At 41.8% G+C, this 27,303-nt stretch overlaps 4 protein-coding genes across 5 annotated transcripts; all 4 read left to right on the forward strand.

Moving 5' to 3' along the window:
- Positions 1-2,376, forward strand: LOC139917293 (3-mercaptopyruvate sulfurtransferase-like). Its single transcript, XM_071906396.2, has 2 exons — positions 1-589; positions 1,503-2,376. The coding sequence occupies exons 1-2, from the start codon at positions 1-3 to the stop codon at positions 1,796-1,798; spliced, it is 885 nt and encodes a 294-aa protein (XP_071762497.1). The 3' UTR covers positions 1,799-2,376.
- A 770-nt stretch (positions 2,377-3,146) lies between these two features.
- LOC139917282 (3-mercaptopyruvate sulfurtransferase-like) lies at positions 3,147-5,152 on the forward strand. Its single transcript, XM_071906382.2, has 2 exons — positions 3,147-3,786; positions 4,305-5,152. Exons 1-2 carry the CDS (start codon positions 3,198-3,200, stop codon positions 4,601-4,603), a joined length of 888 nt encoding a protein of 295 aa, XP_071762483.1. The 5' UTR covers positions 3,147-3,197; the 3' UTR covers positions 4,604-5,152.
- Positions 5,153-6,214: 1,062 nt separating this feature from the next.
- Positions 6,215-12,902, forward strand: LOC139917275 (SUMO-conjugating enzyme UBC9-like). Its single transcript, XM_071906372.2, has 7 exons — positions 6,215-6,527; positions 6,836-6,921; positions 7,089-7,172; positions 7,976-8,048; positions 9,296-9,405; positions 9,657-9,736; positions 11,060-12,902. Exons 2-7 carry the CDS (start codon positions 6,856-6,858, stop codon positions 11,121-11,123), a joined length of 477 nt encoding a protein of 158 aa, XP_071762473.1. The 5' UTR covers positions 6,215-6,527; positions 6,836-6,855; the 3' UTR covers positions 11,124-12,902.
- Positions 12,903-19,080: 6,178 nt separating this feature from the next.
- Positions 19,081-27,303, forward strand: il2rb (interleukin 2 receptor, beta). 2 transcript variants are annotated; one of them, XM_071906389.2, is made up of 10 exons: positions 19,081-19,247; positions 20,563-20,657; positions 21,691-21,811; positions 21,973-22,039; positions 22,332-22,425; positions 22,840-22,985; positions 23,192-23,366; positions 23,614-23,719; positions 23,813-23,891; positions 24,652-27,303. In XM_071906389.2, the coding sequence occupies exons 2-10, from the start codon at positions 20,567-20,569 to the stop codon at positions 25,462-25,464; spliced, it is 1,692 nt and encodes a 563-aa protein (XP_071762490.2). In that variant the 5' UTR covers positions 19,081-19,247; positions 20,563-20,566; the 3' UTR covers positions 25,465-27,303. The 2 variants fall into 2 exon arrangements, with proteins under 2 accessions (XP_071762490.2, XP_071762491.2); XM_071906390.2 differs by lacking the exon at positions 19,081-19,247 and adding an exon at positions 20,243-20,346.

Here is a 27,303-nt window from a genome sequence, read left to right on the forward strand (position 1 = left end):
ATGGCGACGCAAACTCGGGCTCTAGTCACTGCGAAATGGCTTGCAAACATGGTGAAAAGCAATCGCGTTGGTCCCAGTCTGCGGGTCCTGGACACATCGTGGTATCTGCCGCTGATGAAACGAGACGGTAAGAAGGAGTTTGCACAGACTCATATACCGGGAGCGTCGTTTTTTGACATCGACGAGTGCTCGGACAGGACCTCGCACTTCGACCATATGCTGCCCACCGAGCGGTTCTTCGCCGACTACGTGGGGAACTTGGGCGTTGGGAGTGACACCCACGTAGTTGTGTACGATGCCAGTGATTTCGGGGCGTTTTCGTGCACGAGGGTTTGGTGGATGTTCCGATTGTTTGGCCACCCTCAAGTTTCGGTGCTGGACGGGGGGTTCAGGAACTGGGTCAGACGGGGTCATCCTGTCACAGGGGCGTACACCAAGCCCGAGCGGGCCGACTTCACCGCCGCTATAAACGCCTCCTGGGTGAAGTCGTTTGAGGACATCACAGATAACATTGCAGCTCAGCAGTTCCAGGTGGTGGATGTGAGGCCCTATGCCCGGTTCTGTGGTAGAGAACCAGAGCCAAGAGAGAGTAAGTAAGCAAGTCAGTGTTTAAAAGAGAGGATAGATGCGTTAGAGCATAATAATAATGCTGCCACTCACTTAATGGAAAAGTAGGATTTGGGACGCTTTTCATGAAATACACATTCATGAGATGTGTGCAGAAGGAGCTGCAACTCAGTATCAGAAAGATGTCCCTAATACTACATTCAGTGTACATTTTGGCCACATCATGTATGTTTGATGATGTAAGCCATTGGAGTGCAAAACAATTTTAAACTTTCTTCTCTCTTGAGTTTCTCACGCTGGCTTAAAGTGTAAAAGAAGAAGAAATCCCAAATTCTCCTCCCTCTATTTCTTGTAAAGTGGCAATGCTTGCTTCATTGTTTCAGGGAGATGGCAGTCACACAAACCCTGGGTGATGTGCAATCATGTGCCATGGAAGGCCGAGATATAAATATAGTTTTGACATTCTTTTAAAATACCCTCTTTTATGATGGTACAGTATTCTGCTTGACATAATATCTATACTTAATTTTCCCAAACTACTCCAAGAAGGAACTATAGTAATACTATCAAATGTTATATTAAATACAAATGTTATAATGCCATGCAATGCAATTAAAAATACATGGCAACTACTATAGGTCAAAAAATTATACCATAGAAAATCTAATAGTAATACCATAGGACCTTTTTTTTAAAGTTTTGTTTTTATGGTTTATTTAGTTCACAATAAGGTCATTGATACTATCCAATATTTCATAATTAATCTCTGCCTGATATAAATTAATGGTACTTTGCAGTGATGTCAGTTAAATGTTATCCACTTGCTAAACCAGACTTGAAACAATATCAGCTTCATCACACGTTGGCATATTACTTTCAGCGTGCTACAAGTTTGTGCAGAAATGCAACATAACTGATTTCTCCTGATCCTGCAGGCGTCCAGCCGGGCCACATCCCCGGCTCCAAATGCATGCCTTTCTTCAAGTTCACGGATGAAAACGGCATGATGCTTTCCACAGAGGAGCTCGAGAAGTTCTTCCAGAAGTCACAAGTGGACCTGAACAAGCCCATCTGCGGGTCCTGTGGCTCCGGTGTGACCGCCTGTCACATGGTGCTGGCGGCCCATCTGTGCGGCTATCCTGGGGCGTCGGTGTACGACGGGTCCTGGTATGAGTGGTACACCAAGGCCCCGCCGGAGCACGTGGTCTCCGAGGCCAAAAGCAAGCTCTGATGATGAGGAGGAGGAAGAGGATGTGACAAAGATTTATTTACAAGTCGGCATGAAGAAAGATTCACTTTGTTTGGCGCTATTATGTATGGAGAGATTATATTTCCCTCCAATGTATGCCATGTTAAAACACAAGCCTTTGGGAGCAAGGATAGAACTTTCAAATGAATGTGAAAACACAGCTCACAGACTATTTGCTTCTTTCACAACATATTAGTCATGAGTGTTCAACTTAATTTCATTTTTGTTGATTTTTTGTCCAAGATACCTCATCAATATTTGATTTCAGTAATGTTTGTACAGTTGATTATGTGCCTTTGGATAATATTAATCACAGACTTAACATCATAGGCAAAATTATCGGGGCAGTCATATGACATTGGCTCTTTCTGTTGTAGATAAATAGAATTAATAATTTCTTTGTTTCCTTGTATGTTGAAACATGTTAAAGAACTGCCAGTTGTTGCTGTCAGTCCCCCTAATTTCAGCAGAAATGAAGTACTGGGACAAATTGATTTATCAGAAGGCTTTGTACGGTCTGGCACCAGACTACATTTCTTAATTTCACCTATGACCTCTTCAAACAACGTCATACTATCATTATTTGAAAAAACTTCCAATGTGATGCATTTTATGTGAATCATTTTAGATTACAATGACTTGTTTACTTATGAGCAATTTTCCCAAGCTCATCTGAGATCAGCAGTATCATTACAATAGCTGAGTCTGCTCTGCCTCTTACGTCTTTCAGAGATACACCTTTCCTGAGTGTAAAAAACAGAAGTCGTTCACTGTCCCAATACCTTCACCATTTGCTCCTTGTGTGGATCTGGTATCAGAGAAAATGTGTTCATAGGGCACAACCTGCTGGTGCTTTACTGGATGTGCAGTTTGGAGAGAAGTGCCTCTGACTACTTTGTTAGTCCAGTTTTCTAAATGTAAAAGTTATGCCCATGTGGACATAGTGTAAACTTGACAGTGACTTATAAATAAAATGCACTAAAGATATAGCCTAATGTCTTTGTGTCTATAATGAATTGAGTGTACTATTGTAGCCTAAATGTGATTTCAAATTGTCAATTTTTTTCGCATAAGTGTTCAAAAGAAAAGCAATAAGAAATGAAACTTTGCAATTTCATATCGATTGAAAAAACTAATTTTATCCCGATTACTATTTTTTTTTATTCCACGGTCTAAGGAGGAGGACAATCGTTGCCTGCTGTAGCCTTGTATTATAATAACTTATTTCCACTGCAGATGAGCTCGTGTTCAACACGGGGCGTACATCCCTGCATAATGCATGTGAAATAGCCTATTTTGTTTTGACGGTCTGTGCAGGCTTGTTACACAACACAGACTCTGATCATTTCCCAAGAACTTCCCAGGACCAACGTGAACCGTCATGGCGGCGCTGACCCGTTCCGTCGTGTCAGGCAAGTGGCTGGCCGATGCCATCAGAAGTAACCTCGTCGGTCCCCAGCTCCGCGTTCTCGACACTTCTTGGTATCTACCGAAGCTGAAACGGGACGCGAAAGCTGAATTCGTCCAGAAGCACATACCGGGCACGTCGTTCTTCGACATTGACGAATGCTCCGACAAGAGCTCCGCGTTCGATCACATGCTGCCGAGCGCGAGCCACTTCGCGCAGTATGTCGGGGACTTGGGGATAGGAAACGACACGCACGTCGTGGTGTATGATACCAGTGACTTCGGGGCGTACAGCGCGCCCCGCGTGTGGTGGATGTTTCGGTTGTTCGGGCACGACTCGGTGTCGGTGCTGGACGGTGGCATGAAGAACTGGCTGGCTGACGGTCACCCGGTGTCAGCCGAGTACTCCGAGCCGGAGCGCGGCGAGTTCAAGGCGAGCATCAACCGGTCCTGGGTCAAGACCTACGAAGATGTGCTGGAGAACATCACAACCAAGCAGGTCCAGGTGGTGGATGCCAGGTCTGCTGGCAGGTTCAGGGGGACCGAGCCAGAGCCTAGAGACGGTGAGTATGGAAATAAATAGCCATTCACCTTAATGTTTTAAGTGAACCAAGGTCAAAATGTTGCTTGTCAAATAATGTGAATTCCACATCAAACTTATAATAATGACCAGTGTTGGGTTGTTAACCTTATTCCATTACAGTTATGAGTTACCTAAGCAAAATTGTAATAAGTGACACAAACTCTATAATGTAGGCCTATTCTGATTACTTTCAGTCAATTTTGCCATATTTGAGCTAGCCTATAGATGAGAAAAAAGTAAATTTTCAGATTTGCATACAAACAAATTGTCACTATTTAAATGGCTTTATGGGTTTCTGGCTAGTATTCCCAGAGGTAATCCACAAATTTTTCACAAGTATCTGTGACCAAAAACATTATATTTTTAGATAATGTAGGCTATATAGTTACATTTGTTGTGTTTAAAATATGCCATTACAAGCATTCCCTTACTACCTAACCCTGATAATTGTATTCCGTCTCTCATTCTATTCCTCTCTCGCCCCTCTCTCCCTCTCAGACACACTGCCTGGCCATTTCCCCGGTGCCATCAGCATGCCGTTCACCACTTTCATGGACGCCTCCGGGAAGGAGCTGGGACTCGAGGAGCTGTCCAGACTGTTCCGGGAGGCAGGCGTGGACCTGGAGCGGCCGTTCTGGGCTACCTGCGGGTCGGGCGTCACGGCGTGTCACGTCGTCCTGGCCGCCCACCTGCTGGGGCACCCTGGGGTGTGCGTGTACGACGGCTCGTGGTCCGAGTGGTTCAAGAGGGCATCTCCGGAGCTCGTCGTCTCAGAGGGCAAGGGGAAGCAAGGGTGAACGGGAGAGGAGGGCAGGGGTGTAATGTTACCTTTAAATGAGGATGTTTGTTGCTGGCCAGTGGAAATGGAGTGATTATAAAATTAGCTTGAAAGCACCTTACAAAATCCACATAATTTTACAAATAGTGAGAAGATACTAATGAGGAGATAATGATGGTTGTGCACAGAAGCCTGATGAATCCTAATGAAACCTACAAAGTCAACAGAGTTGCTACAGTTTCTACAGCTATAGCACATACAACTTTGCTGAAATTTTCCTCTACATTATGCAAACTCCATAACAGGAAAAGACATAGGTTTGAAAGGTTTACATCCTAAAATGAGTTGGGCAATGATGGGCTTTGCAGTTTCGCACAGAATCATCCCAACTGTTTTTGTGATGTGTCTACTGAGATGGTGCTGCTCGGCTGCTACGCCACGACAGGTTTAAAATGTGGTTCACCTGTGTTAAGACAGGTGACATTTAGTTCTTGAACAAGTGCACTTTTTTTGATTAGATGATATATTGCATTCTTTTGAAATGTTACAATAAAAATGTGTATCCTAAGGTCTGTTTCCGTATTCTCCATTGTTTATAGTCACATCTGTTTTTCTCTTCTTTTAAAACTATAGAAGGCTAATGTCATGGAGGACAGCCTCTCCCTTATTCAGTAACTAGAAATGTAAATATTTAGCTTTGTATATGGCAATAGCACAGTATGCAAGGTCCAAATTCCCACAGTGAATACATTGTCTTTAAATGTGGTGAAAATACATGTGGTAGGTGATAGGAATATTAATCTACAACAGTTTCCCTCTCAATTCATGGGATTAGGTGATTGATGCTCCTCACTGCTATACAGGTCCATACATGCTGGTCCTGATGTGAATCAGAAGACTGCATGTGGTGTAACTTTTAACCTTTAATATGCCACTGCTGCATATAAGTTCCACCTAAGCAAACTCTTGAGTGTGAGCCCTGTAAAAAAAATCGTGAGGGTCTGGCAGAAAAATAGTCCTACAAACTGCAGCTTTTGTTTTTACTGGCAATAATGAGCTATAACGTTTGACAGACGGGAGAAAATTCAGGCTGCTGACGCAGACCAAATCAAAACCGGTTTAATCCGGTTCCTGTGCTAGATTTGGGGTGTCTGGCAAGATGCCCGATTTCCAAAACGCAATGTTTTTCTATTTTAGCATTTGTAACCCCATGATGCTGCTTTGTAAAACTGACATCTATGTAACTGATGTTGTACACGCGAGTAGTAACAACATAAAAAAAAGAAATTAAAAATGGCTAATAAGGAGTCCCATTTTGAGTGTGGCTTAGAAGGCTGGCAGTGAAAGCTGTGCACCAAATATTTCTGCATCCAACCTACATAATCTTCACATTTTTGAAATGTTAAACATAGATGTTAACTTATCTGAACTATCGTTTATGGTGTAGGCTGTTACTTTGTTCCCTTCACGGTAGAAAGACAAATAAAGAGAGCAGAACGCACTTGAAAGAGCATGAATGCCACAACAAAGATGGCCGACAATAGATGACTCTTGAAAATGTTGCCCTGCAAACTGCCTGAAGGTCCTCACGAAATAAACAAATTGGGGTCCTTTCTTGCGATATGCTAGCAGTCGAAGCGGAGTCGCATTGTTTTGTATAAGTGTGGTAAATTCTTAAACATAAACATCAATATATGTAGATTTGAGTTTTAAATGAATGTTGATAAGATAGCCGTTTCGAGCGTTTGGTTATATACGCTCTAACTGGCCCAATAGGTTTGTTTTTGAACATCAGAAGGGTGTGTTTTTCGGTCGGTTGTTCACGACCAACATATCGTTAGCTAGAAACGTTAGCGAAGCAAAGAAGCTAGGTAACGTTAGCCTAGTCCACAACCCATTTCCCAGCTAGCTAACGAACTATCAGTGTTAACCAAAATAAATAGGTAAGTTCGTTTGATGTAATTTAACACTGAACTTAATACTGAACGTGCTTGTGTTATGTTTTCAAACCCGTTACGTACTATGTGTTAAGATCATAGTGGTTCTGTATACTAGCCCAGAAACGAATTATTAAGCTTATAAGCTCTATTGTCCTAATCAACAATCTGGTTTACTGTCAATGATAACTCTAATAATTTGCCAATATTATTATTTCGATTTTTAGTGACCAACATTCCGCCACATCAAGAGAGACGTGTGTACTGATTAAATTGAATAATTGCAAGTTTTGGTTTTGATTGTTTTTCCGCAGGGAGGCGTTGATGAGCAGCAATGTCTGGCATCGCTCTTAGCAGACTGTCCCAGGAGCGCAAAGCCTGGAGGAAAGACCACCCATTTGTAAGAAGCAGCTCTGTTATTTTGCCTTGACTGATCATTTCTACAAGATTCTCTTTTGGCCCCTGTTACTGAGATTCATTAATTTCTCATTGCCTAACGTTCATGACTTCGTGGTGTTTTAACATTTAGTTCTCTGATGTTTTCTGTCTGTCTTGTCAACCACACAGGGATTTGTTGCCGTGCCTACTAAGAATCCTGATGGCACCATGAATCTGATGAACTGGGAGTGTGCCATCCCAGGGAAGAAAGGAGTAAGCCAGTTTCTGACATGTTGCCATTCAGAGTTGTTCTTGCATATTAATCTTACATGGGTCACCTGTTTTTTATGTCTAAAGAGTGACCTGCAATAGGTCTTTCCAATACATTAGGAATTCAGAATGCTTTTCAAAACCTTATTCCTTTACCCATAAATATTTGAAGCATAAACAACAATCCCCCATCTCTTTGCAAACCTTCTACAATGGCAACCTTACCACCCAAGCCCCTTGAAAACCCCTTCAAAAAGAAACAAACCAGTGGCATGACGATACACAATCACTTACATGCAGACCATAATTGTAGGTTACAGTGATTCTGTCAACTTCACGTTCAGATCAAGCAAAGAAAAAACAACAATACAACACTGGAAGGAGAATTTTGAACATAGGCAAACAGTTATCATACATGAAGTTCAGTTTCTTTTTTAGCCTTGAGCTAAAAAACTAACTGCAATATTTAAAGTCTGTAGCACGAAGGACATGTACAAGTGTTCATCATCTAACCAAAACGGCTCAGGATGCTTACAAAACAAAAAAAAATCTTAGTGCATCATAAATTTAACAGCAAAAGACAGAAAAGCGGATTTCATTTTCAGTCTGAAAAATATTACATTATGTTTACATTATTTCACTACAATTCCAAATTGAAATATGCCTAGGTTTGTCCATTCACTCCTGTGTCATTACATCTGTTGAGTCTACTCATTTCACACTAAAGCAAAACAGTTTTGTTTATCCCTGTGGATTTTCTCAGTGATTTCACTAAAGCAATAATTATCTCCTTGTTCATTCATTAGACCTTGTGGGAGGGAGGCCTGTATAAACTCAGAATGCTGTTCAAAGATGACTACCCCTCCTCACCGCCCAAATGTGAGTACCACTTATGCACAGCTGTCCATTCAGAATTGAAGAGGAAAAGCTCAGGAGATGAGAGTTTCGGCAGCAAAACCACTAGACCATGTTTAAGCAGTACACAAGCTCTAAGCTGTAAGCTCTGAGCAAGTTATAAGCAATGAATCTCTTGCAAGAGATGACAGTCAATGTCTTTGAAATTGTGCTTTTTGTGTGACACGCAAAAGATGTGTAAATGCCGCTCTTCAAGTCTCTAGATTTGATTCCTGAGGTTGTGGAAAACCAGGAAAAGTTAAGGAATTTGAGTTTTCAAGGCCAAGGAAAATTATGGCAAATGCTACACATTCAAATAGGTTTAGAAATGGTTGTATAGTCATTTATAGAAATGGTTGTATAGTCTTTCAGTCAGTTGATCAAGTGTTTAAAGTCGAGATGAAACGGCATTTCGAGAGTATCTAACTTCCGTATCGTGACGTATTTCCGAGTGAAACAGGAAAGACAGGCGGGACATAACGTTGGGAGGAATTTGATTTGAACGTTGAAAAGTGGGCGTGTCATAACACCCGAAGACACACCGAAGTACCATGCTGTTGCTAGCTAGCTAACTAATGAATCTTAGCCTCTTAGCTCTGTGCGCTAAAAGTTGAAGATTGATTGATGGGTGGATGTCATGATATTATTGGTTGAAATTAGTTATGGGCATGCTTACGTAAGCACACGGCATATTTTGTTTTACAGGAAGAAAACATGATTGAATTTTGATATAAGAATACAATGAAATTGATTTTTGGTATTTTTTTTGGCATATATTGTTAAATAGGTGCACAATATGACCGGGGATGTGATCTAAAAGGGTTAAAAGGGCATTTTTCTTTTCATCTCGTCTTTAACATCAAGCTTAACTTCAAATGGAACCTCACATTTCCTGATTACCCAAGTCCCAAACTTCTGCCAGCCAGAACTGGAGTTGGGATATTCAGATCAGTTATTGAACAAAGACAATAACAACTGATAATTTAAGCTGGCAAGTATATGTGAGGGAAATTGCACTATATGTAATGGAAAGGTTGACAAAATGATAACACTTTAACAGAACGGATCCTCTTATGTTTTAGAGATATTGAATGATAAACTTAAGGTGATGGTGGTTTTCTAAAATGGCTAAATTAAGTTTTGGAATTGAAATCTTCAGTTTTACCATGCCAGTGTTACTTCAAATTTTGAAATCCTGACTTTGTTTTTGCTCTGTATTGATTTCCACTCAGGCAAGTTTGAGCCACCTATATTCCACCCCAATGTGTACCCATCAGGCACCGTGTGTCTGTCAATCCTGGAGGAAGACAAAGACTGGAGGCCTGCCATCACCATTAAACAGGTCTGAACTCCACACAAACACACACTCTCTCTCTGTGTATCGGCATAAATGAGTTGATCCCCTCCCCATTATCCCCTTTTTTTCTTAGCAGTAGTAGAATTGCTTCTTATATTTGTTTACTGCTAGGCTGTTTGCAATTATGGCTATTTGCCTTGCGAGTGTGAACTTAATCTACTTAATGTAACACTTACTGTATGCTGTCTGGGCCAGAGTGCCAGCTAAATGGAGAACTATTAATTGTGTGTTTTCAGATCCTGTTGGGTATCCAGGAGCTGCTGAATGAGCCTAACATTCAAGACCCAGCACAAGCAGAGGCTTACACAATCTACTGGTCAGTGTCTCTCGGTTCAATAGTCAGCACTCAGAAAAAATTAATAAACTGGTTAACTGTTTTTATTCAACAGTCAAAATGAACATGTTTCAGCTATACAGCCTTCATCAGTGTCATTGCGAATGCAAATGAAGCTTGTGTAGCTGAAACATGTTTATTCTGACTGCACTTATTTAAAGGACAACTCCAGCACAATTTTAATTTTATGCTGTTTTTCGTTGCATGCACCATGATTAAAGATATTTTTTTAATCAGTTTTGCCATACATTTTTGGTTCAATCACTCCCATTCAATTCCAAATGGCATAGAAAACAACTTCTGAGACGTCTAATTCGGTCAGTAAAAGTAATAAATCATTGTGAATGAGAAGCCAACAATCGAGTTTGCAAAGTTGCATCAGAACGCTAATATCAGGCTATAAACTTTTCAGCAGTTTCCACCAGCTATAAACGGAAATTAAAGTTTGATTTTACAGTTACAGCACACAGTAAATATTTAAAGAGAGTTTGTTTCAAAATATTTACTTTGAAAAACAACTAAGACAAAGGAAAAATATCAAATATAACACGATAAGTAAAACTGGAAAACAATCTACAGTGATGTAAAACAGTAAGGGAATGCAGGTAATAAGCAAAAACCCCAATCCCGCTGGAATTTTAGAGGTCAACTCATTCATTTTTAGAGGTCAACTCATTCATTTTTCGAGAGCAGCTTTTGAGTTTTTGAGCCATTTGAGCATCTGCAGCATCTATTTGTAGTGTTCACATACTGCATCCCATAGATTGTATTCTTTTTGCAGTTGTGAGCGTGGAATTAAAAGGTTTCATCTGTATTAAGAGTGATTTGAAGATGCTGACCATTAGCATTTTCACAGCCCATATAACAAGCAGATTTCAAATTATTTATTTGCATTTTTACCTACTTAATCATATTCAGAAATCTAGTTTCAGCCACATATAAAGAAAGACCTGTTTAGAGCAGCATTATACTGTATGAATACCTCATACATTTTTATCTTTATTATTTCAAGGTCATGAAGTGTCAGGTCAGTTCTCCTTTTCCAAGATAAGTTATGATACAGACCCTGTTATAGACCACAGGGGAGTCACAGCACAAAGGAAAAAGGAAATGTTTTCTGTTCTTTGAGTACTCCTTGTCAGGCATGTCTTTCTGTGCACTGATACATTTTCTTTCGCCCAGTTTGAGTCACTCTGTTGTACTGAAAATGTTCTTCCCAAGGAATCCTACACATTCCTTGACACATTTGTTTCTAAGTAACATTAGTAGAGTCTGAAATTTCTTGTACCCTCTTTTGTGTTTCAGTCAGAACAGGACGGACTACGAGAAGCGGGTGAGGGCGCAGGCCAAGAAGTTTGCCCCCACATAGAGTGGAGAGCTAGCCTTTATCCCGCCTGAGCAGCCTGAACTGATATGGGTAATGAACAGAGGGCAGGCAGCACCTGAAGGACCACTCCAATAAGAATCCCATTTTCATTGTTATTTTACCATTACACAGGGGTTAAGTGAACCTGTTTTTTGAAAGATGAATTCCCGATGAGGTCATATTGTTACCTGTGTTCGAGAATTGCATATTTATGCATTGTTAATGCGTAGTTTATGCGTCTAGAACTCTGCCGTCAACATGACTTTTGTTATTGATAACTCTTATATAATCCATATCTCTCATTTTTCCATGAGTGTTGCTCTGCTCACTCATGCCTCCATTAATGTGTCATGCTAATGTCTTGACAGAGCCATGGAAATACGATTTCATCTCAAGACCACTTATTTGTATGGTGAAAGTCAGTTGTTACACGAGGAGACTGCGACCACTCTGGCTCCGCCCCATGTAGTCTTCTAAAAAATCATTAGCTTTTTAGCATCTTGGAGGGTTTTGGCAGGTCTAATGCAATGTGGTTAAAAGCAGCGTCAGCTTGCCATCTCCATTTTTTTTTTTTGGAGTTATCATCGGTCCTTTCCATAAAGGCTGGATAGGCTGGACTATAAAGTCTTTTCTCTAGTAAAGTGACAGATATTTTCATTGCATTCTACCCAGTGCAAATCCAATTTTGTGTTTTTCTATATTTAGACAAAAAAAAAAAAGTAATATTCTGCCCCACACTGGTGAACAAAAAAGACCTTTACCTTGCAGTTTTTAGCAAACCGTCAGCTCCAAAAGTATTCTAGGTAGTGCTTCATAACTAAGGGACTTGGCGCGAGTTCAGTTCCCAAACAGTTCCTTCATTTCCTCTCTCCCTTCCTGTCACATATCCATCACGTCTGGGCTTCCCCAAAAGCATCTTAACTCTAAAGAATACTGTCGTTCCATTGAACTTACTACAGGCAAAAGACAGCCCACAAAACTGAGATATCATTTGTAAATCCAACCATGACTGGTTCTGTGGGTGGTAGTCGGTACTGTAGGATCTAAGTGGCGCTCTGTCCACCAGAGAAGGGAACAACTCTGAAATGGTGCAGTTGGGTCAGGGCCTCGTTTCCCACCACCATGCTTAGATCCTCCTTCGTTGCAGTGGAACTAAGACTACGTTAGTGCTAAGATTCTTTTTGCGAATCCAGCCGAGAGTGATCGGGGGGAATCTTTTGTCAGTTACAGCGATAAACGTAATGCACAACCCATACCAGTATACAGTCTGCTTCCCAAAAATGCAACAGTCTGATTTTTAACTGAGGGCCGGTTACATGTTAAAAATAACAAGCACCCATGACGTTTTCTTATTTGGCTCTCTATCCATTGCAGTTTGTGGAGAATTGTTTAGAGATGATGTACATAGCATACCATCTCCTTCATTCAGTCATTCATCCAACAACGCTTACGACACTAAAATATAGCTCTACAAATCCGAAAAGCTCTTAAATCGATGTAATTCCACTTGGCAATGAAGCAGAAGCTGAAGGATCCTCATTGGAATGGCCTCTCAACCAGCAAGGAAGACAGATGAAAGTGCACTTGAGAATGACAGAAGGCCTGTGAGTTTTTTTTGCCTCTGAAGACATGAGTGCATGTACATAATATAAATACTGAAAATTGTGGAAGTTATGTTTTATATTGTTTTAGCCAGTTGACATTTGTGTGTGGTATTAAAACAAAGAACACAATAAATGTTATAAAATTGTGAAATAAAGTTGAATAAAAGAATTAAAAATATTTGGCATTTGGATTTCTGTGAATTCCTTTCCAATGTCTATGTTGAGATTAGGCTGTGGGGACAATTGGCTTTTTATTGGACAAGTTAATTTAAGTGTGTTTGTGTGTGTCATTTCCTATTTACTCAGTGATACATTTAGGATTTTCATTTATTTTGGGTTTAAATTGATACAACTAAGGAACATAAAACAATAACGGAGTGAAGAAAGGAACATTTAAAAAAAAATAATAATAATAATTAAATAGGCCCCAAATATAAATAAAAATGGTAAATAATGAGGAAGTGTTCTGAGTATATATACATATTTGAATAAATAGAGGGTTACCATTAGGTACACAGTTGTTCTCAATGGATTACTATCCCTAACTTGTCTAAACTCCTCAGATCTGACTTTAATTTGATAGAAAATGTAAGTTTCTCCAAAGCCAAATAATGTAAGAGGTTTGTTTTTCAGCCATTTGCAAACTGTTACAGTTATTCCCATTGAATGGCGATAGAATGTTTGGCCTGGAGAAAGCAAAAGTAGACCGATTTTTGCTAAATTGGTTTTTAAACCTTCTTGTTTTATTTTTGTTAGTTTGTTTTTTCACATTAAATTCGGATTTTGGTTCTGAACAGCAAAAAACATTTTAAGGTGTGACACGCACGCGGAGCTCAGTCATTAAGCAGTCACTCGCGCGCCACAGAATTCCTTTCAGGATAATTGTGACGTCAGTCTCCTGGCAGAAGCTCGGGCCTCCATCCCAACAGACGATGTGTGGGGTCTGCAGGGATCGACCGTTCGTCCAGGTTAGCTTTCAGGTAAAACCTCTGGGACTCTAAACCACAACAGGCAGGCTCTTCTCTGCATAGGGGACCTGCTAAAGATAAGCCTGGGACTAGGTAGGACGCACGAGTATTAAGTATGTTAGCTGTTCAGAAGAGGGAAGTTGTAACTAAGTGTATGTTTTCACCCTCTTCAGTTTCAGATTTTAGCGATACAAGCACACGCAGAAGGGAGTGATTCAGCCTAATTGGATGTATTGAGGTTGCTTTGTGACTGTTAATAAAGTGTCCAAAAGTAGTAGTGTGAAAAACCTCAACTGCATGCATAGTGTGGTTAACGTACACTGTGCGTGCAGTTATGGTTTTTCACACATCAAGGGGTAAATGCTTATTTTAAATGCCACGGAGGTTGTTTTTTTTTTTGGTCTAAAGGTGGAACCTGAGGTAATGTTTGCGGATGGGCTGCATGGAATTCGTTAGTAATGTAACACCTTTGTTTTTTGCCTTGCTTTGTTTCTTGTCTTGCGGTTAGTATCTGAGTATGACCTCACTTGGCGAAAAAGAGACAAAACAGGTGGGTGTTCCTACTTTAGCATTTTTTGATTTTGTTGTTTTTCAAAGCTGGCCAACTGTGTGTTAGCAATATGTTAGTTACTACTGTTCTCAGCTGACAACTGGAGGTCTGTCCTGAATGTGTGTGTTGTAGGTGCGGGCGGTGGAAAGCCCCCAGGTGCCGACCCTCTTGCTGCCTCACTATGAAGATCCGGGCTCAGCCTTCTCATCTCCCCACTGCAGCTATCACAGCCTGGGCCACTGTCTCCGAACCAACATATTTCCAGGTCCATATGTCAACATCAAAATCTGTATTTCCACTTGAAACAAGCTGAGGGATTTTGATAGGAATGGAGGCGATACCCATTCAACCTTTGTCATTAGCCTCTCTTGAATGGTTGCCTGCCTGGCTTCCTAATGTTTAAAAGGCATGGAAACTCTTTCACTGTCTATGTTTGTTCTAAGACCATGTGCAAAGAAAGTCAATTCCTCAGGGTGGCAGATCAAACTGCTGGTCAGTGATGGATGTGTAATGGCGGGCTTTAGAGCTTACACAGTTTCTTCTGTGCAGGCAAAATGCCATTGATTTTCCATTTGTTCTTTACAAAATAATAATCAGCAATTGGCATTATTGACTGATTGATTGAAGCAGGGTCACATAACATTAACATTATTTTTTACAGGCAGTGGCCACATGGAGACTGTAAAATGTAATGCTAAATCGAGGGAATCCTCAGCAGCTGAAACGGATGCCACTTATCCTTCTGAATTATTCAGCAGTGTGTGTGAATGTTGCCATGTGTACTGCTACAAGGTGTACAGTGTACCGCACTGTGACATCTCCTCGTATCCCACTTACCTATTCTCACTTAATGTGCTTGCTTGTGTGACAGCAGTGGAAAAGTTGGACAGCAAAACCATGTAGACATAAGTGAAGGTTCCCCCCTGAATACTTCTTCAAGCACTTTTGTCCTATTGTTTTATCTCCACTATTTTACCTAAGCCTATCTGTTTATGTAGGGATTTGTTTCAATTTCTCTTCTTCAGTCAACCCCCTTGAACCCTCCATCCTTTCCTCTTCTCCCTCTCTTTCCCCGTGCTCATTTTCTCCTCCTCCCTATCGTCCAGTGACTCCCATCTATTCACCTCCAGGTGCTCCTTTGACGTGGAAAACCCTCGTCAAGGAGTCCTACATCGGGCACCCTCCGCCTGCCCGGCCTGCTGACCCCCACCGCTGGTACGGCCGCAAGACTGATGAAATGGGTAGGTGCTGTCTCTCTCTTTCTCTCCCTGTTCTATTCTGTTATGTCCTTTCTCTGTTCACGCCATGTGTTGTCGTGGCGTGTCTGCAGTCCAGTGGACCGAGAGAAACATCGTGAACCAGAAGCTCAACAAGGCGCTGAAGGAAATGGAAAACAAGGACACCGCAAAATGAGGTCCCGCTTCCTACCGCCAGACCGCAGCTCACACCTATACCACCCATGCAACGTCCTCGCAATTCACACCTTTGGTAACTTTAAAAACAAAAATAAATGTGAGTTGCAAGCCTCCATTCATGTTGTATGAAGTCGTGCATTTAGCTTATTATTTTTCACCCTCTTTCATCTGAGAAATGCCCGTCTGTAATGGAAGGTAGTTTCACTGCTTAACACGAAGATTGTGTTGGAGATGGAAAGCCACTGAAACAGATTATTGGTTAGACAAAGCTTATCTGTGATCTGCCTTTAGTCTAGACCGCTGTGAAGGCTTAAGCTGTGTCTAGACATGAGACTAATGGTGCTGTACGTGTAAGTAAAGGGAACTCAACCCTTTTGCAAATCTTCATCAATCAAACTTTTTTTTTTCCATCTTGTTCAATGAACTCCAAGGCTTACTACCATACCGCACATTGAAATGCCAAGTAAATGTTTCATTTTGGAAAGTACTGTCTAAAATGCACAGCTCTTTTTTCTCCTCTGAACTCAAGACGTCAACAGTTGGAGGGGTTTTTTTGCGTTAATGTGATGTCCTGTGCTGCGTGAAGGCAGCGCAGTCGAGCCAACTGACGGCACCGCTGACATGGTTTCAGCAGAAACCACCGAAACTTGCTTTTTTGTCACAACCTACTGCCTCTCCTTGTCAAGTCAGACCTATAATGGCTATCTATAGTAGTAATCTCATCTGCGTCTTACTACACTGAGAAGAGGAGGTTGAGGGAGCTGTTTGAAGTCACACATAACTGATTCGCCTGACTCAACAATACACAATAAACTGTCAAAATAAACCCCCGACTGAGGTGTTCAGTCAGCCTCGGTTTACAGGTAGTACCTACATGTCGAAACTTATCTATTATTCACTAGACTGCAGTGTGACGTATGGCCAGTTTAGGTCAGTTCTGACATCATACTTCAAATTAATTGTAAAAGGTGGTAGATAAAGGGTGTAATAGTCATCACTAATGAGAAATATATATATGGCATATTTGTATTGTGGGTGTTACAGTTCCTTCTTAGCAACAGTGTGTGGCTCAGAAAGAAAATCCCTTACTGTTGAACCTTTACTCGGTCATAGGAATTTTTACACCTACACCGAATTCAATAATTAGATATGATGTTTTAGTTCATATAAGGCCTACATGGAATGGCTTCTGCATTTGAAGTGAAGATACTGTAGGCATGTGATAGTTAATGAATAAGAGGCTTGTGAATTCAAGATTGTGAAAATTTATTTTGGCTTTATCCATGTAAGAGTGGTAGGCCTTGTGTTAAGTATTCTTGGGCAAATAATATGTGCATCATTGCATAGCAAGTTGATATGTGGCCGTTGGCAGCACAGGATATTGCACTAGTCAAATCTGGCCCCCACTGACAGTAATTGTACATATTTTAGTGTTTGACTTTCCAGTTAGATGGGTGTTTAATAGAGTGTGCAAATGAAATGTCAAACTGCCAGTAGTAGCCTGATGCTGACGTTACAACTCAGAAAATATTGTTTTTTTTTATGAAAGTAAGACTTTTCATAATTACAAAATGACAGCTCTAAGTGTGTGATACCACTATCAGACGCAGAAGAGTTGCATCCTTTGTTTATGAAGCTACTCCAAGTGACCTAACAAGATATAAGCTGCTAGAACACAACAAGCTTTTTGCAGTATGAGTGTACCTTCTCTTGTTATTGTTCTCACCTCCTCCCTGCTTACACCATAACCCCCCCACACACTCCTCCACACACACACACACACACACACACACCCTCCCCCCACCTGCTTCTTTGTGGTCTGCAGATGGAGACTGTTTTCATGTTGCCTTTTCGAGCACAAACATCGCGACGGCCTTCAAAAAACCCGACTTCCCGCCCCAGGCGCAGCGGACCTTGACCTTTCGGCAAGTGGCGCGTCGCATGGTACACCGCTCTTCCCCCGCCTCCCCTGCCCTCTTCACCCCCTCCTCCCCCCCCTCTTCCCCTGTTTGCCCCCTGTTACCGCTGCTTATGCTGACAACCTAGTAACTGCAGGAACTCGGGGGATGCATCACATCAGCTTCTGGCCTGCTGCAGGCCTAAACTCACTCAGCCGCCTAAACCGAGCGGCTGCTGACTGTGGAGTTCAAACGTGTTGTGTTGCAACAGCTTTGTGAAGGCTTTGGGTTGTGTAGGCCTACATGTAAAGGTGTTACACAATGCCCCTCCATTGAACTGAAAGCTTGAGATGCACACACTAGATAAACGCTCAAGACCTGGATTGAATTGTTCCTTTTCTGTTGGCTTTGCCTTGCTCATTGCATGTCTGTGAGCTTTGCATTCAGTATATGTCCTTTCTCTCTCTCTCTCTCCTCAGAATGACATTATATTTCGTATTTAGTTTCACGGGCATGCATGTGCACGCGTTACCTCTGTGCATCCAGGTCTGAGTGCAGCGTGCACAAGACTTCTCAAAGCGTTTGCGGATTCTCAGTGGCTTTCCACTGCGGCATTGAGAGAGACCATGGTGAAGAAAGCTTGTTGTTGAGATGTGTTAGAAACTGCCGCATGGCTCCTCTGATTGTCAGGTGTCTCGCATTGGAGACGCGAAGAAAGGGCCGATCGACAGAGACGCCGATGGATGAACGAGAAGCTCGCAGGCAGAGGAAATCAGACTTAAGGCCTGTGGCTACAGAAATGAGATGTTCAGTGACCTTTGAGGGAAGAGTAGTCTCTCAGTTTACCATTCAACTCTCATTCCTCTTTCCCCCGCGCAGACGGCGTCGAGCTGAATGCATGTGTAAATGAGTCTGCAGCGGTTGTGGCTCCGACAGCGGCGGTTTCATGGCTGGAAAGTCTTTTTTTGGGTAGTTTTCTGCGCAGCATGCATCGCCCCGATGCTTCTAAATGTGGTGCGTTTAGCCACTTTAATCTTCTGTTTTAGCTGAGTTTCATTGACATAAACCACTTCAGAGGACATCGTGCGATGTTTCTCTTTATACTACCCACTTATGTTGTGATTGAAACAGGATGTGGTGTGCTTTGTATTTCTTTCTTTTCAACACAATTATTTTTTTTTTTTTTACCTTAAAACTAGATGGGGCCCAGGTAGCTGTTTGGCTTTTAGTGTTGAGTAGTGTTGAGAGAGGCGCTCTAGAGTAGAGTAACCACCCATCCTCTCTCTCTCTCTCTCTCCCTCTCTCTCTCTCTCTCTGTCTCTCTCTCGCTCTCTCTCACTATCGCTCAGTGCCTTGCGAGGTTTCCTGCTCGCGACGGCCTCAGAGAGAGGCTGCGGTTACCGGCGGAAAATGTCACTGGGCACTTCAATCAAGAGAGGGAGGGAGGAGAATGAGGAGAATGATGGATGAGTGTGTGCGAGTGAGAAGCGAGTGAGTGAGAAAGAGACAGAGAGAGAGAGAATGAGAGAGGGCGATTGTGCAACAGAGTGAGATAGTGAATAGAGGAAAGAGAGAGAGAGAAGAAAAGGAGAGAGAATCTTCTACATTCGTCAGTCCAGGAGCAAGAGTGACCAGCAGAATGTGTTTTCTCTCTGGGATTCTCTTCCACCCTTACTGACCAGCGCTGTCCAGGTAGAGTGTCTGTATTCAGTCTCATTCTGTAAACCAAATCCAAAGCATTGTTATTTCAAACTCTATTTCAAACATATTGTACAAAGTGACAGCTACTTTAAGTGGAAGGATTCTTTTGTTTTTTGTTTTTTTTTGGTCATAAAATCAGTATTTTATGCACTTGTTTTCTAATTTCTTTTAACAAAATAAGAGCCTTTATATATTCATGTAGTAAAATGTGCCCCTCCTAACACGGTATAAGGTTTAACTTTGTCTTGTGGCACTGGCTCCTATCGCTGGTGTGCCACAGCCTTGAAGAAGAACTGCATTTACTCTATAAGTTTCCTTTCCATTGGTCTGCTGTTGTCAGCAAGAAGGCTCTCCTCGAAACAAATGCTTTTGTTTTCCCACTGCTTCTTTTCTGTCCTCTCTGTGTCATTGCCCCGTCGGTTGCGGTTCTAACGTGTGTATGAATTACTGTATAGTGACATATCTGCACTTCCTGATAGAAGTTATTTTCAGACCTTGATGGAAAACCAGCAACAAGTGATGACACAAATGACATTTGTGACACTTCATAAAAAGCCCCTCTTCTTTGCACAAAGGCCATTTAATCAGAGTCAGCCACTGTGTCTCACTGCCCTAATATGTTTCAGGATTTGTTTCTCTATTCTATTCTATTCTATTCTATCAGCCATTACAACTATAGGCAAAACTTTGTGAGCAGGCATGCATGAATGTGAAACATGAAGTCAGTCACACTAGTTTCAATTAAGAATGACACCCATTAGCAATACGGGCAATAGGAAGAAGTAACTGTAACACAAAGTTGACATTATTCTCGGTTCACCACAGCACAGAGCACAGGGCAGGTGTCAGTTTTTGCAATCCGGTTTCACTTGGCACTGCGAGCTGCTGCCCGCTCAGAATGAGATGTCAGGTTGCTGAGTGTGGACCTTGTATGGTTTTCTCACTCTCAGCAGCATGCAACATAAAGATGGTGAGGGTTGACAGTGGGCTGAGAAATGGTTCTGTCTCTCTTTCGGAAAAATGAGATGTTAAGTAGAGGTACAGAATGATAATGAAACACAAGACAGGGATTCAGTTCAAGGAAAGATGGGTTATGTAATTTAAAAATGTAGTTTAAAAACATTTTTTTTTAGACACATTCTTACTGAGGTATAAGTACTGCAAATTGTGATTGGCTGTCTATCTGTGTCTGTCGTGAGGTTTCTTGCTGAGGTCGCAAGTGAAATTCTTATGTAAATGTACTGAGCAACAGTAATGACTGTGATGATTCTGATGTAACGTATGTGCTGATCCTCTCTGTTTACAGTCATATGGTAGCCGTTACCATGGCGACCCTGTGGTCCATATACCTGGTGGTTCTCTTCTCAGTGCATCCAGCCCACTCTCATAGGAGCTTGCAAGGTATCATTTTATTATGGTTTCAATCAGCTCATGTTAATAAACAGTCTCTACAGGGTGATGCTGTTAATGTTACTGTGCCACGATCACACTAAAATCATTTTGTGTGTATGTCTATCATGGGTGGGATGTATGCAGAGTGTACCTTGAGAGTTTGAAGTAATAGTGACTTCAGACTTGTAAGCAGAAGTAGGGCTGCATATGAGGAGTTTGATTCCAAAAAGTGGATAATTAAAGCCTATAGGTCCTTCACTGACAAAATAACATCATAAATCCTTAATATTTTAGCAATATTCATTGAGAGTAGAACTTCATAGTGAGTGCAAACAACAAGCAACAAGCAATGAACCATGATAAGGGGCAAGATTTTTTTTTTTTTTTCTTCTCTGTTCCAGTCGGCTTTTCCCCTTTTTCCCAGCCACCACACACAGTACACTGCCCGTCAATGGAAGGACTGCTCTACAGTGGTTGACTGCTTTACCATGGAGCTCATCCTTCTGTCTGTCTTATTCTCAATTTGTCTTTACACATACAGTGAGCTCCATTTGTATATGCACAGGAACACACTTTTTTTGTTGTTTTGGCTTCATACTTTCATTATTTTAGATGTGAATTGACAGCGTCTGTGGGATTAAAGTGCACATGGGGCATTTTCAGCCATATCAGCAATGCCAATATAAGTCATAACATGCTTTTAGAAATCGTTGCAGATGAAAAATATTAAACTACATATAAAAACAACTTAATTGAATGTAATCTTAATCTGTCTGTAAGCCTTTGGGACTCTGAAATGGGTCAACCATGAACAAAATGTACTGTTGATCCGATGTGAAAAAATAATTGAATCCCCTAAAATTGAAGTTGACAGTTTGCCCTTTAACCTTATAATTACTGTGCAAATACTTGTGGAGATCACTGTACTGTCTGTTTTGCTATTGAATGTCCTACATGAAGGACAGCTTGTCCAGTGACACTGATAATAAAACACCATCCTAATCTCTCTCTTTTCCCCGTTGTTATGTCTGTGCCACTCAAGGACTCTCCTGTCTAAATGACTTTGTCAACAACGTCAGCTGTACCTGGAGCAGCTCCCAGGTCGACCCCGCTGTGGACTGCTGGATCTTTGGACAGAAGAAAGCCTGGACTGGCCTCATAGAGTAAGTTTGAGATATTATAGTGGCTACTGCTCAGCATCATATTCTACTAAAATGTAGTGGATGGAAAATATTTGCTCCTTTTTTTTTTTGTAGTTTTCCATAAAATGAAAAAAAAACACTTTGGTCAGAATTACAGCACATACTGTTCTTTTTTTATCTAGGCAAGGGTGCAAGCTGAAACAACTGGGAAGTTCTTTTCAAGGCTGCAGTGTTGTCTTTGAAAATAAAGTAAGTCTCTAACATAACTCATTGGTGTCAAGGCCTAAACGTAGGATGGATTCCTCTGTAACATCTCCTGCCCACTTGGAATTAATGAAATTTAGATTTGTGGGACAATACTCATTTTACGCTATTATTAGCTATCATGGTCAAACTTTTAACAGGAAGATAATGCAAATTCTAAAGAAAGAAATCTGTGACAATATTGAACATCTTGCTCCCAAGCTGCTGCAGAAATGCCTCTACTTGGGCAATACTGTCTTTGTCCTGTTTGTTTGATGGCTTGACTCTGTCCCTCCAGAAATTCAGCTGTTCTGAGGTAATGCCCAGAATCCATGTGGAGTGTAACGGCACAATGGTGGAGAACCTTACAAACTATAAGCCATGCAATCACAGTGAGTGGCTTTTACCTTTTTCCACAACTTTCTTTTTAGTTGTTGTTGAGAAGCAACGCACAGTGAAGTTCTCACATAATTTGTTATACAGCACTTGGAAACATCAAAAATGGAGGGGAAAAATGAGATGCTAATTCTTGAGATTTGCTCAGTTGAGCTGTAATGCAATTTTTTTGTACAATGTGTGAATGTGAATTTTCTGATTTTTGTAGCAACCGACACTACAGCTGTATTGCCTGTTATGTTATCGTTTTCCAAGCAGGATGGCACAGAAATAGTTTGTGAAGTAGCTACTTTTTTATAGATCAGGAATGAATTAAATGCATTTGATCTTTTCTCTCTGTGTGTGTGTGTGTGTGTGTGTGTGTGTGTGTGTGTGTGTGCGTGTGTGTGCATGCATGCATGTTATGACAGTTAAAATGCACCCTCCTAGTGTTGCGAATGTCAGCGCCAGTGCCAATCAGACCTGGATATCCTGGAGTCCAGGCAGCCCTCACTCTTACTTTTTCACCTCCTTTGAATTTCAAGTTCAGTTCAAACAGAATCACCAGAAATGGAAGGTGTGTGTGTACGTGTCTGTGTATGTGTATGTGTATGTGTCTGTCCATCTATATGTCTATGCGTTTGAACTTGTCTGTCTGTGCTGTTGTGTATTAGTATATGTATGGATCTATATATCTCTATATGTAAAGTATATGCAAATGATCATTTTTCTGACCTGCTGCAACGGGCTCCTGTAAATCTCAGGGTTTTTATCTCACGTCAGGAGGCCACAACTTTGTCCACGGAAAAACAAGAGATAAGAATAGCCTCGGGAAGGAAGGCAGGGCTCTACCAGGTCAGGGTGAGAGTCAGGCCCCCAGACAGTTATCATAGCACCCACTGGAGCGACTGGAGTCCCACGGCGTCCTGGGAGAGAGCAAGCGCCCCGGAGGATCAAGGTAACACCTCTAAATCAGTCTTGTAGGGATGGGACGATATATATAGAAAATTCAATACATCGCAATGCGACAATACGTATCGTGGGTCAGAAAAATGAATGGTGATATTAGCTCCATGTTATTCTGCTGTAGTAATCACAAATGAGACACTTGATGATCACAATTTCACAAGCTCTCCATCCAAATTATATTATTTGCCCTTTCTAATGACATTTTTTAATTGTCTTGCTGTTCTTCTGTGTTTCAGTGCCGCTTCTAGACCGGACATCATGGTTCATGTTGGGTGGAATATCCCTCTCCACTCTCCTCATAGGTATATTGCTGGTCCTTCTCAGAGGTTGCTCCAACAGAGGGTGAGTATAGGTTTTGTGTGTGTGTGTGTGGGCATGTACTGTATATGTGTCACTTGTTGGAACCACTGTTTTTCAACTGACCCTGTGTTGCAGGCTCTTGAAGGGGAAGCCGGTGCCGAACCCTTCGGAATACTTCCACACTCTCCACTCTGTGCACGGAGGAGACATCAAGGTAAATCTACAATGTCCTTATCCAGCATACCTGCATTTTACTATGACATATTACTAGCTCTGAGCGTTTTACCACAGGCGTTTCATAAACTGCATATGACCACAAGTGTTACCACAAACATTTCATTAACTATTTAAACACACAGGCAACATAATGCTGCTAAATGTACGTACCATCTTAGGTCAGCACAAGGCACTATGAACTGTGAACTATGAGTTTAGTTATAGAACTATCTCTTTAACTTTAATTTTCATATTTTAATTGCTTGTTACTTATTACTTATTGCTGTATTTAATGTCTCACACACACACACACACACTTGGGGGTTGGGGGAATGGGTGGGGGAGCTATATTTATATCTACTACCAGTAAAAGGAGAGGTGTGCCCACAAACTAAACCAGGTTGCAGAAACCAACTGGTAGAAACCAGTAGAGAAACATTAGTCACCAGCTAAGGCCTCTTGGTGTGGTTTGTCTGTTGCTTGGTATTCCAGGCAAGACTGACAAACACACACACATGCACACGCACACACACACACACACACACAAACCATCGTACCTTCTGAAACTCCTATGTGAGAAAACATTTACACGCCACATTTGCCCTCACATATACACAGAAACACTCAGTAACACCCAGTTTATTCACAATCTAAAGTTCTGTCATCTTTTAGGTACATTTTCTAATTCAGGTCATCCCTATCTGCTCATTATCTTCCTCTTCCTCTTCCTCTCTCTCTCTCTCTCTCTCTCTCTCTAGAAATGGCTGAATCCTCAGTCAGCCTCAGGATCCTTCTTCACGGCCCAGCCGCGCGACCAAATCTCCCCGGTGCAGGTGTTTGATGCCTGGGATGCGGTCCCCTCCACCTCTCCCTCCTCCTCCTCCACCAGCACCCTGCTTCACTTTCACCCCGGCCGCTGCCCCTCCGCCGACTCGGACGCCGGCGGCGGCGTCATGCACCGCTCCGCCTCCTCCGCTTCGTCCGGCTTCTCCAACCTGGGCTACTTCTACTCCAGCTGCCCCGGCAGCGACCCGCTGCGAATCGACGCCAGCCCCGTCTACTTCACCTATCAGGACGATTTCCGCAATCCACACCTCCACCTCTCCCTCTGCCCCGCCCTCGCCGGCTCCCTGCCCTACGAGTGCCTGCGGCGCCCCGGAGGCGAGCGCAAGAGCGAGCCGCAGAGCCCCGACTCCGGCTTTGGGATCGGAATGGAAGACGAAGCGGGCGAGGGAGAGGGAACAGACGCGGACGTGGATGGCGATCGCCATGGCTCTCCTCTTCTCATCCTCCCTCTCCACCTCCCGTCCCGGATGTGTCCCCCCTCCTTCCCTCCGCCCCCCTCCCCCTCCTCCTCCCCTCCGCCCCCCTCTCACCCTCCCGGTCCACCCCAGGTACAGCCAGATAACCAAGGGCCGGAGGTACCTGCGGCAGCGCCCAGTGGTAGTTATGTAGCCTGGCCTGCGGGCGGCGCCATGTGCAGGTCTTCCTCGATGCCTGTGGAGCCGTGTAAAACCGGCTATCTCACCCTCAAAGAGCTGCAAACCACCTACAGCAATAAATCTATCTGAGCCACTCGCAGAATCCATGTTAGGTGCGAGAGGCTCCAACAGCATCTATGTAGTGATGTCGTGCAGCTGCGGTCTAGCAAGCACTGATTAGGTAGCATTCACTGAAAATAAACAGAAAAAAGTAAATGGCATTAGTTCAGAGTTTACCTCAACAATGGATACAACCGTTCTTCAAGCATCGTTTTTGAGACGTTTATTCCTGTAGTCTTTCAAATAAAAGGAGTAGAGAACTGGGAAGCTTTGAATGGGTGTAATCAACTTCTTATCCATTTTGCTGCACTGTGAACATGGGGTGAAAGGCATTAATTACATTTTGCACTGAGTCTGGCTGAAGTAAATACAGTGAAAACTAGTGCGGAAATTGTTGCTGAATAGTTGATTAATCGATTAGACAAAATTCATCTATCATTCTAGTTTTGATAATCGATTAATTATTTTAGTCATTTATCATATGCTTAACATTTGCTGGTTATCGCTTCACAAATAAGATATGCTTGCTTTTCTCCGTTTCATATCATTATAAAATGAATATTTGGGGTGTTTTTGGGCTGCTGGTCAGACTAAGTAAACAATTTTAAGACATCACTTTGGGTTCTGGTAACTTGTGATGGGCATTTGTCATTATGTTTTCCATTTGATAGACTGAATGATTGATTAATCGCCCTACTGAAAACTGTCTCAGATTCAGTGTTTTGCTGTGATTGTTGCTGTCAGAATGTACTGAGCTTCACAGTACAGTCTAACACAACAAGGTACAAGGACACCCTGACCTCTAATACAGGGCAACGGGATGAGTGCCACATATACAAGAGGCAGTATGTGTGCCAAATTCTGTATCTGTATTAATCCTTATGCATTACTGTACATATTTCTATATGCATTTTTAGAATGCCGTCTTATTGTTGAAGCATGCATACATTACCGTAGGACTCCTATTACATCATACTATCCTCGTCTTTATGCTGTCATGGAAACGCTGCTGTCAGTCATGGAGGACACCGCTGTCCTTACTTTAAGAGTGAGTTTCATTACCCTTCATTCTTCTCTTCATTCCTGACAAATGTACAGATTTGTCTTTTTTGTCCAGCAGCAGTGAAATGGGATTTATACGGGTTTGGATTTTTATGTGAATAGTCATGAACTACTTCTAATGTCACATAGTATACGCAGCGCTTTAGAGTCCTGTGTTTTCTTGATTCTGTTGTATATGACGTGTATTATCAGAAGCACAATGTAAGCCAAAGTTGAATGGTTTGAAACTAACAGTCGCCTCTAAGCATTATACTGAATTCAGCCTACATTTGTCTACTGTGAAACAGAAAGGCAGCTGGTTTGCCATTGCTGTTGTTGTTAGTCTTAATTTGCTTTTATTTCTTTACAAATGATTCCATTCCAAAGTGCTATGAATGTATTTTGAGTAACAATTGCCACCTTAAATTCATTAAACAACATTTCCACCTGCAATTCTATGAATATTTCCAAAATACAGATGTTCACATCCCACAAGATATTTGCATTTTGTAGCCAAATTTGTAGATAAGATGCCAAACAATTTAAATGATATTCCATAAAGTTTTGGGTTAGATGGTGTCACCTTTTTCAAATGATACACATCTTTTTGGAATTAAATTCTTTATACATGTATGCCAGATTTTGTATAATATTTGTCTGAAATGCAATTTAGAAAAAAGAAAACTGTTCTTCTGTATATGTCAGATCTTTGTAATTCATTCAGGTCAGTAGTCTATGCTGCTATGGTTGTGTGTATGCGTGTATTTCCACTGCACTCACTGACATCTGTGCAACAACCAAACAGAATAAAAGCTCTGGTAGAAGTGG

This window comes from Centroberyx gerrardi, chromosome 7 (assembly GCF_048128805.1).
Source record: "Centroberyx gerrardi isolate f3 chromosome 7, fCenGer3.hap1.cur.20231027, whole genome shotgun sequence".
Lineage (NCBI taxonomy): Eukaryota > Metazoa > Chordata > Actinopteri > Beryciformes > Berycidae > Centroberyx > Centroberyx gerrardi.

Excerpts from the sequence above, each read along its gene's own strand:
- LOC139917282 (XM_071906382.2), top strand. The coding sequence starts at position 3,198 with ATGGCGGCGCTGACCCGTTCCGTCGTGTCAGGCAAGTGGCTGGCCGAT. Across the intron at positions 3,787-4,304 it reads CGAGCCAGAGCCTAGAGACG|ACACACTGCCTGGCCATTTC; the intron begins GTGAGTATGGAA and ends TCTCCCTCTCAG.
- LOC139917293 (XM_071906396.2), top strand. The coding sequence starts at position 1 with ATGGCGACGCAAACTCGGGCTCTAGTCACTGCGAAATGGCTTGCAAAC. Across the intron at positions 590-1,502 it reads AGAACCAGAGCCAAGAGAGA|GCGTCCAGCCGGGCCACATC; the intron begins GTAAGTAAGCAA and ends CTGATCCTGCAG.
- il2rb (XM_071906389.2), top strand. The coding sequence starts at position 20,567 with ATGGTAGCCGTTACCATGGCGACCCTGTGGTCCATATACCTGGTGGTT. Across the intron at positions 22,426-22,839 it reads CTATAAGCCATGCAATCACA|TTAAAATGCACCCTCCTAGT; the intron begins GTGAGTGGCTTT and ends ATGTTATGACAG. Across the intron at positions 23,892-24,651 it reads TGCACGGAGGAGACATCAAG|AAATGGCTGAATCCTCAGTC; the intron begins GTAAATCTACAA and ends CTCTCTCTCTAG.
- LOC139917275 (XM_071906372.2), top strand. The coding sequence starts at position 6,856 with ATGTCTGGCATCGCTCTTAGCAGACTGTCCCAGGAGCGCAAAGCCTGG. Across the intron at positions 6,922-7,088 it reads GGAGGAAAGACCACCCATTT|GGATTTGTTGCCGTGCCTAC; the intron begins GTAAGAAGCAGC and ends TCAACCACACAG. Across the intron at positions 7,173-7,975 it reads CCATCCCAGGGAAGAAAGGA|ACCTTGTGGGAGGGAGGCCT; the intron begins GTAAGCCAGTTT and ends TTCATTCATTAG.